The sequence below is a fragment of the Bactrocera latifrons genome, unplaced genomic scaffold (genome assembly GCF_001853355.1).
Source record: "Bactrocera latifrons isolate USDA-ARS-PBARC rearing strain unplaced genomic scaffold, ASM185335v1 scaffold_11, whole genome shotgun sequence".
Lineage (NCBI taxonomy): Eukaryota > Metazoa > Arthropoda > Insecta > Diptera > Tephritidae > Bactrocera > Bactrocera latifrons.
Window position 1 is genome coordinate 2,839,008 of NW_017534519.1, and position 6,824 is coordinate 2,845,831.

Sequence of the window (6,824 nt, forward strand, 5' to 3'; positions counted from 1 at the left end):
CTTACTTGTTTATATATATATTTCTTTTTTTCTAGTCTGCGGCTTTTTAGTGCACTTCCTACCTATATGAAGTGGATGCCAAGCTGTCGTTATGTTTTACGAGTTTGCCAACGAATGAAACATATCAAAATATTGAGTGCATTTTGCTCTTTTTGCTGTGGTTTTACACAATTTGCCTTTATTTTCTTGTGACATTTAATAATATTTTAACATTGGTTATAAGCTTTATCATCCGAAAGCGTTTTTTTACATATACGAGTATAGATATTTACATATACAGTTTCATTTATATTTATATGAAMGAAAATAGTTAAAAATAATGTAAATAAAAATTAAATTTATTTTAAACAGGCAATACTTGAARCTTGCAATTTAATTAATACTGTACAAAAACTCATAAGTTGATGGAAACTAGTCTCCATTATGGGCCARTTTTAACATTTTAAAAAGTTTTAAGGTCTAATTTCTGATGCAGTATTTTAACATAATCTCTACTGAATCCTTTGCGTGGGTACTCAGAATCTTGAAGCTCAATGCCGTTTAAATATGTGACTTTGTAGGATAGTGTTAGCCTTAAAAAGGTTCGTCAGCGGCAGGATTTTCAATGGCTCGGACCTACAATAGGAAGTTGACATATTGAGAAAAACAATGCAAGCTAGCCCGTTTTGACTGAATCACRTACCACGTCGGGATTTTCGAGTAAATGTTGGCGCAAAAACCATAACAAAGGCGCGCGTTTACCGAACCTGTTTCGAAAAAAACAGCATTAGAAAATATTTTCTTCGAGCTTTAAGTGCAATTACCTGACTCGTGCTCGATCTCCATAATATGTGTCGAGGTCCTGCAAATATTTGAGTGCGTCGGCCATGTTGCTGATGTCATTGTTGCGTGGCGGACGGGAGTTGTTGGCTGTTGCGGTGTGTGCTGTCAGAAGTGCCAATGCAACAATCACAATGAGAGCGAAGCGTAGAACTGAGGACATTGCTGGAAAAATAAGAGGAAGAGATGAGACATGAAATTTTAAATGAAGTTTGGCTAGCTCTAAGAAGTTATCGCATTAACTATGTCAAACTAGAAAAATTTKCTTTAGGAAGGCAGTGCAAAGAGCAGSGARTCGAAGTTTTGCGAAGCATTGAAACATACTGGTTCTTAACTAGAATATGTGACAAATTATTCATGAAATAGAGCTGTTCAATTAGTTTTCGAAAAACTTCTTCATGTAACACTGAGCACTAAGTGCAGTTTTTTCAATGTCTGGTTAGCAGCCGTCAGTTAGTTCTGGTGAAAAAAAAAGTTTTTTGCCGATAAAAGCAGTCTTGGCCTTAAGGAAATCTAAACATTTGAGTTACACAAAGTAGCAGTAATTGACGATCAGGTCTTATTTCGATTTTATTCGGCTTAACAGTGCATCGGAGTTGAAAATATACATGTATATTGCATTCCGGATATTCTAACTGCAATATTTCACTCATTCTGAAAAAAAAAACGTTTTTTTGATATTTTTTGAGTAAAACATCTGCAACAACAACACATATTCACATGAAAAATATAAACATTTTCAGAGCGAACACTATTCAGAAAACTAGTTTACCAGTCACCAGTTTAAAATCACGAGCACCATATTTGTCTTAATTTAACTTACTAGGACGTAATGGCTTCTAACGGAATGCGCACCAATTACTAAACGTTTATCACTGCCACACGCTTTGGCTACTAATAAGCAGCGCTGGTTTCTGCTCCTTTTATATCCATAAATATTATCTGCGTTGCCCGAGAGGAAATACGATCGCGTGTGACAAAAAGAGACGACAAAAAAAAAAAAAAAAAAACAATTGTGGTGCAATGGCACAACGGAAGTGGCTTCTGTGGTAGAAATGAAAACTGAATAATTGAGGGGTGACAAAGGAAAAATGTATGAGAAATGGAAATAGAGAGTTAAGAGTTGTCATACCTGTTGCGCTTATTAAAACGTGTTGTTGTTTTGTCAAACTTTTTTTGTTTTAGAATTTCATTAAAAGTAATGGTAGGCAGAGGAAACCAAAAGGCTGCATAATGAAATGAAGAAAGTTTGTCGCTTCCATATGGTAGCATGTGCAAATGCTTTTTATATATCCTAAACAGTGTATATTAAGATTGCCACGARGTTAGTAATGCACAGGAGAAAACGTTGGAGGCTGTATGAAAAATTTATATAATTGATAAGCGCGGCGAGTTGAATTATTTTAACTATGTTCGTTGTTGTTGTAGCTTCAGAGTTCTGCCTGACAGTCCTTGGCCATGTAAAAAATCCGGGTCCGTGTTGGTTACGTAAACCCGACTGTCATGGGAACGGTAATCATGTCCATCTGTCCGTTTGCCTATATATATGCGAAGTAGTTGCTCTGTTTTTGAGATATTACTCTGAAATCTCATCACACCACATAACATATAGCCACCATGCAAACTGAACGGTGGGAATCAAGTCGTTGAAAAATAAACTTTTTTATTTTACAATACATCTCTACAAAATTTCTTCGAAATTATTATATAGGGTGTCCCGAAATTAACGCAAGTTAAAACAACTTCGAACTGCGGCCACAAGCTTTCATTATTTTTGAGAGATTGTGCAATAAATGGCGATAAATTAAAATCTGGCGGTTATTTTGGAACACCCTGTATTTAATTCCAGTGTTCATATCAATATCTGAAACATAATTTTTTAGATCGGTCGCTCTACAAACTGAATGATGATCGGAATCAAGCTTTTGTATGGAAAATTTTTTATTTGTGAAGGGTATTCCAGTTTGGGTGCAATCGAACTACACGATTTTTTCTTGTTTTATTCTAAATTCTTGCTAATGCATACAGAAACAGAAAAAGAAATCATATTTTGGCGTTCACTTTTTTTGAGGACTTTTGTATGGAACTTGTACGTTAAATAAATTATAATAATGACATTGGCAATGATAACAACTGACAGCATAAAAATTAATTTAAACTTTTGCTAATGTGTTTACGAATACGCTGACGTATCGATGGGGGCGTGCGCTTTGATGGGTCATTATTGCAGTGAAAAATTAATTAGCCTGCCAGCGAATTTTCSCGCCTACTATTGGTTATTAATGTGACAGTGGTGGTTGTTGTGGTCGACCATGCACGGAGGAAGGAGTGGCACATCATTGATAAATCAACAACGTCGCTGCACGCCAATTATTTCTAGCGCCTATTAAGGGATTATGAATTGCGACGCATAAAACAAATTGAATTTTCGCATATCTGCATTTTTGATGAAAGCCTGCCAAAGATTACCCCCGCTGCAGTCGGCGAAATCATTTGGGGTAGGCGGAATTAGCAGGAACGGACCACACTATTATCATTTATAATGAAATTGCGATTGTATTGCCATGCTTAACTTGTTGAATTTCAGTTTAACCTAATCCTTTCGCGCAGTTCCACATAACGGCCTGGTCGGCGGCAYTTTCACTGCCACTCACATGTGAGTCACCTCCAGCACCGCTCGCCTTTTTTATCGCGCTCATTTGTTGCGATTGACATTCGTTTTTATACATTTGAAGTGAATTCATAATTGGTTTATTTTGAAACCACAAACCAAATAATTGAAAGCTTTCGCTGATTACAACAAGCGTCGATTTTGATTTGTAGACAAACACCGGGCGATAAGTCAGTTGTATGAAAGGCCATATATGTACTTGTATGATTATATTTGTTTGTGTGCAGACTCAGTTTACTAAGTATGCTATTAAACGCTTAAATGCTACCGTTAAAGATAGACAGCAGCGTTGCCTACTTAACGCTTCTCATGCGTCACTATTCGGTTCTACATATTAATTGGAATCCCTATGTGTGGCGCGGCAGCGTTAAATACTTATTTACTTTGATAATCGTGTCGATATGATTCGGTAATTACATTTCTACTGTCAATTTTGTATTTAATTGTAGCATTGTAGGCAAATATCCCAATAGGAATAATGAGGCRTAGAGTTGCTGCGCTTCAGTTCCGTCGATTTTGATAAAATGAAAATGAAATGCTTTTTAATCTGGATAAAATCTGGTAGATTAAATATTAGAGTTTATTCACTTAACAGTACACCATAACTTAAATCGGCTATATCCGCTGTGCTGTGGATATTAGACTACGAGGTTAAAGKGGTTGTTCGACCTTCGTAGGATTTTTTCTTTATTCAAGTTTAAGAATAAATTAAAAAAATATMCAAAATTTTGTCAAAATATTACGTGTACATTTTTTGCTATCCATGAACATTGTTAGATGACTTCCTTAACCATTYCCTCGTCAGTCGTGTCTACGGAACCCGAGCGGACACGGATTTTTATCCAGCCAAAGACTGTCAAATCGGCATCATTCCTTGGAATTACTTGAATAATGTTTTCTGTCGCTATAACAATAACAACACGACTTTCTTAAGCTGTCCCTGAACTAGTAATGGTTGCTATGGACTGTCAGTAGGGTAGATAAAGGAAAAGTTAATGACAGCTGGCAGCAGTGAGCGACTTTTGTGAAAGCATCGCTTGATTAAGTCGGAGTTCAGTTGGTTGCTATGGACTGTCAGTATCTACCCTACTTTTCCTTTATCATCTGGTTTAGAAAAAGGTATGGGCCAATATTTTCTTCGAGATGTACATCGAACCAGGCAATAACTTKTCCTGGATGTAAGGGGTCATGGCGCTATTTCCACTATAATTTTGSTAATTTTAATCATTCACACATTMAGCTGAAAATACGTCTTATAGGTAATATGTATGGCTTACATGTTTTTACCTTAAACGTCCTTTAATCTCAGTAACTCATTAATAATTAAATTTTCTTACTTCTACTAGTTTCCTGTAGCAGTTAACTTAAASTCTACTTGTATCAATCCAAAGTCTTTTAGAAATGGCTGATTGAGTTCGGGTTTATTTTGTTCACTTTAAAAGTGTATATATATTTAATAATGGTAAATGCTTTACTTAACAAACATACATACATACATACACAATATATTATAATTCAGAAAAACTTGCTCCAAAAGTTTTGAAAAAATTACTACAGAGTTGCGATATGATTTGCTGTTATTTTCACCTCATATTGTTTACAGATGTTGCTAGTATTAGGCATTTGTTTTTTGATTTTTTGTCCGTTGATTTTAATTAGAGAGATCCAGATAATTGTTTAATATACTTCATCCAATGACTTATACTCAGCGTTTTGCAACTGTCCAAGCCAAACATACGAAAGTACCGAAATGAAAATAGTTTAAAAATCGTTTAGTATCAATACAACATTTAACATTAACACTTTACTATTATTATTATTATGCAAATTATTTACCAGCTCCGGGTTTTCGAGTAGATGTTGCCGCAAAATTTGTATCAAAGACGCGCGCTTGCCGAATCTACGGTCAAAAATCATTAATCATACGCCGTGGCATACTCTCACTGCAGTAATCATTACCTGGCACGCGCCCGATCGCCATAGTAAGCATCCAGGTCCTGTAAATATCGCAGTGCGTCGGCCATGTTGCTAATGTCATTGTTGCGTGGCGGCCGTGAGTTGTTGGCCGCGGTGTTGTGAGCGCTCAGGAGAAGCACGGCAATAAGCAGGAGAAAARCACCACGTAGCATCGCCGACATGACTGCAAGGTTTGTAAAAGGGAAAATCTGTCTCAAAGGTGAATTTGATTTAATATTTACATTTTTTGGGATACTAAATTCATAAATTGTAATATAAAAAAAAATAAAATAAAATAAAATAGTATAGGAAATCGCAGAAATTTTGAGTTGAACACTGCGGTTTTAATTGAGTAAATTTCATAAATAAATAATTAACATTTGGCAAATTGACTTTAAAAAGCCAAATTTTCAAGTATATATTTCTGGTGGGTTTTTTAAGAATCTTTCTTTCTCAAAAACCAGAAAACCTCCGAAATCAACAACCATCCGAGACTTAGATGCAATTTCTTAATACATCACTTCGATTTTTTSAAACATTAACTTCATTGGCACTTACCTATAATCGCTTCGAATTCACCGGGTAGCGTATTCAAGGAACTCTTAGAACTTTGTATCTTCAATAAATAAAAAATATTTGAAGACTGACTATGAGCTAACTGCTAAATGTGCACCGCTATGGCACGCTTCGTAAACTGAAGACCGTTGCAAGTCCTGCACATCTTTTATATTCGTTGGCGTTGACAAWAAAGCTAAAGCAGCGAATACGATCGCTAACCATAGGTAATTGGCATGCCTGCAGAAGCGACACGAGCACGTTAACGAAAACCAAAGCGGTCAATTGGTCGTGCCGTGGTTGTTACGTCATCTTGCAACGCTGGCTGGTTGAATTCGTGAAATCAAAAGGGAAGCATTGACGAGCTGCCCAAACCCCGTGGTGTAAGTGGGCAGAAAAACAGTATTATGGATAATTTTTAATATTTGATGGGATTCATATTGTTCATTTCGTTTTTGTGAAAGTAATAATTAGTAGTTAATTTTTGTTCTTCTCAGTGTCTCATATTTTTATTATGGCGGTGTTACATTATGGAAGCTGCATACACTTTTCTCTAACTGATGGAAAGGCATCTGTATAAGTTCATCCTGATGTATATTACAAGTGACAATTGCTTAATTAGCAAGCTTTCTTGTTCCAACTTTTTGTGACGAGCGCTTAGAAACATATGCGCTACGATAATTCACTTCATCTTGTATGAGAATATAGAAAGACAAAGATAGTTAGAAACGTTCCGGAATTCTTTAACTTAACCGGATTTCATGAACAATTTAAAATGTATAAATTTAAGAATTATTATAGCAAAGTCGGCGTTTTCTCAGAA

At 35.8% G+C, this 6,824-nt stretch overlaps 3 protein-coding genes across 4 annotated transcripts in view; 1 reads left to right on the forward strand and 2 right to left on the reverse strand.

Moving 5' to 3' along the window:
* LOC108972259 (synaptic vesicle glycoprotein 2C) overlaps positions 1–266 on the forward strand; it is a 6,512-nt gene extending 6,246 nt beyond the window's left edge. The window contains exon 7 of the mRNA XM_018938807.1: positions 36–266. Coding sequence (XP_018794352.1) covers positions 36–70 — 35 coding nt within the window. The 3' untranslated portion in view covers positions 71–266. The remainder of the gene's footprint in view (positions 1–35) is intronic.
* Positions 267–357: 91 nt separating this feature from the next.
* Positions 358–1,708, reverse strand: LOC108972453 (neuropeptide F-like). Its single transcript, XM_018939040.1, has 4 exons — positions 1,643–1,708; positions 804–984; positions 683–746; positions 358–615 (listed from the first exon to the last, which is right to left on the reverse strand). The coding sequence occupies exons 2-4, from the start codon at positions 980–982 to the stop codon at positions 574–576; spliced, it is 285 nt and encodes a 94-aa protein (XP_018794585.1). The 5' UTR covers positions 983–984; positions 1,643–1,708; the 3' UTR covers positions 358–573.
* Positions 1,709–5,025: 3,317 nt separating this feature from the next.
* LOC108972458 (neuropeptide F-like) lies at positions 5,026–6,124 on the reverse strand. Of its 2 annotated transcripts, none has more exons than XM_018939062.1 (4): positions 6,005–6,124; positions 5,450–5,630; positions 5,327–5,390; positions 5,026–5,209 (listed from the first exon to the last, which is right to left on the reverse strand). In XM_018939062.1, the coding sequence occupies exons 2-4, from the start codon at positions 5,626–5,628 to the stop codon at positions 5,168–5,170; spliced, it is 285 nt and encodes a 94-aa protein (XP_018794607.1). In that variant the 5' UTR covers positions 5,629–5,630; positions 6,005–6,124; the 3' UTR covers positions 5,026–5,167. The 2 variants fall into 2 exon arrangements, with proteins under 2 accessions (XP_018794607.1, XP_018794598.1); XM_018939053.1 differs by having other exon boundaries at positions 5,450–5,655.
* Positions 6,125–6,824: the final 700 nt, after the last annotated feature.